Consider the following 329-nt stretch of genomic DNA (forward strand, 5'->3'; position numbering starts at 1 on the left):
CAATACATCACTATATTAGCATGTGATGGTAACTTTGACACAGTTTGAGGTTATTATTTTTTCACATAGATATGTTTATATTTTATTTATTAGTATTTTTTTAGTAAGCAGAATATCACACTTTTTTTTTTTCTCTCACAGCAAGGACAGTCACAGAACAGGAACAATAGTCAGGGTTCAACATGGCGAAATACTTGGAAAAAGATGCGCATTCTCCTGCCCTTCATGTGGCCCAAGAAGAGTCACCTCCTGCAGTTGGCCGTCTTCTTTTGCTTTGTGCTGCTGCTGGCTGGGAGAGTGGCCAATGTCTTTGTGCCAATCCTGTACAA

General features: G+C 39.2%; 1 protein-coding gene across 1 annotated transcript in view; it reads left to right on the forward strand.

The window, feature by feature from the left end:
* LOC119588615 (ATP-binding cassette sub-family B member 6, mitochondrial-like) overlaps positions 1-329 on the forward strand; it is a 14,448-nt gene that overhangs the window by 1,717 nt on the left and 12,402 nt on the right. The window contains exon 2 of the mRNA XM_037937255.1: positions 142-323. Within this exon, the coding sequence (XP_037793183.1) occupies positions 142-323 (182 nt within the window). The remainder of the gene's footprint in view (positions 1-141; positions 324-329) is intronic.

This window comes from Penaeus monodon, chromosome 24 (assembly GCF_015228065.2).
Source record: "Penaeus monodon isolate SGIC_2016 chromosome 24, NSTDA_Pmon_1, whole genome shotgun sequence".
NCBI lineage: Eukaryota > Metazoa > Arthropoda > Malacostraca > Decapoda > Penaeidae > Penaeus > Penaeus monodon.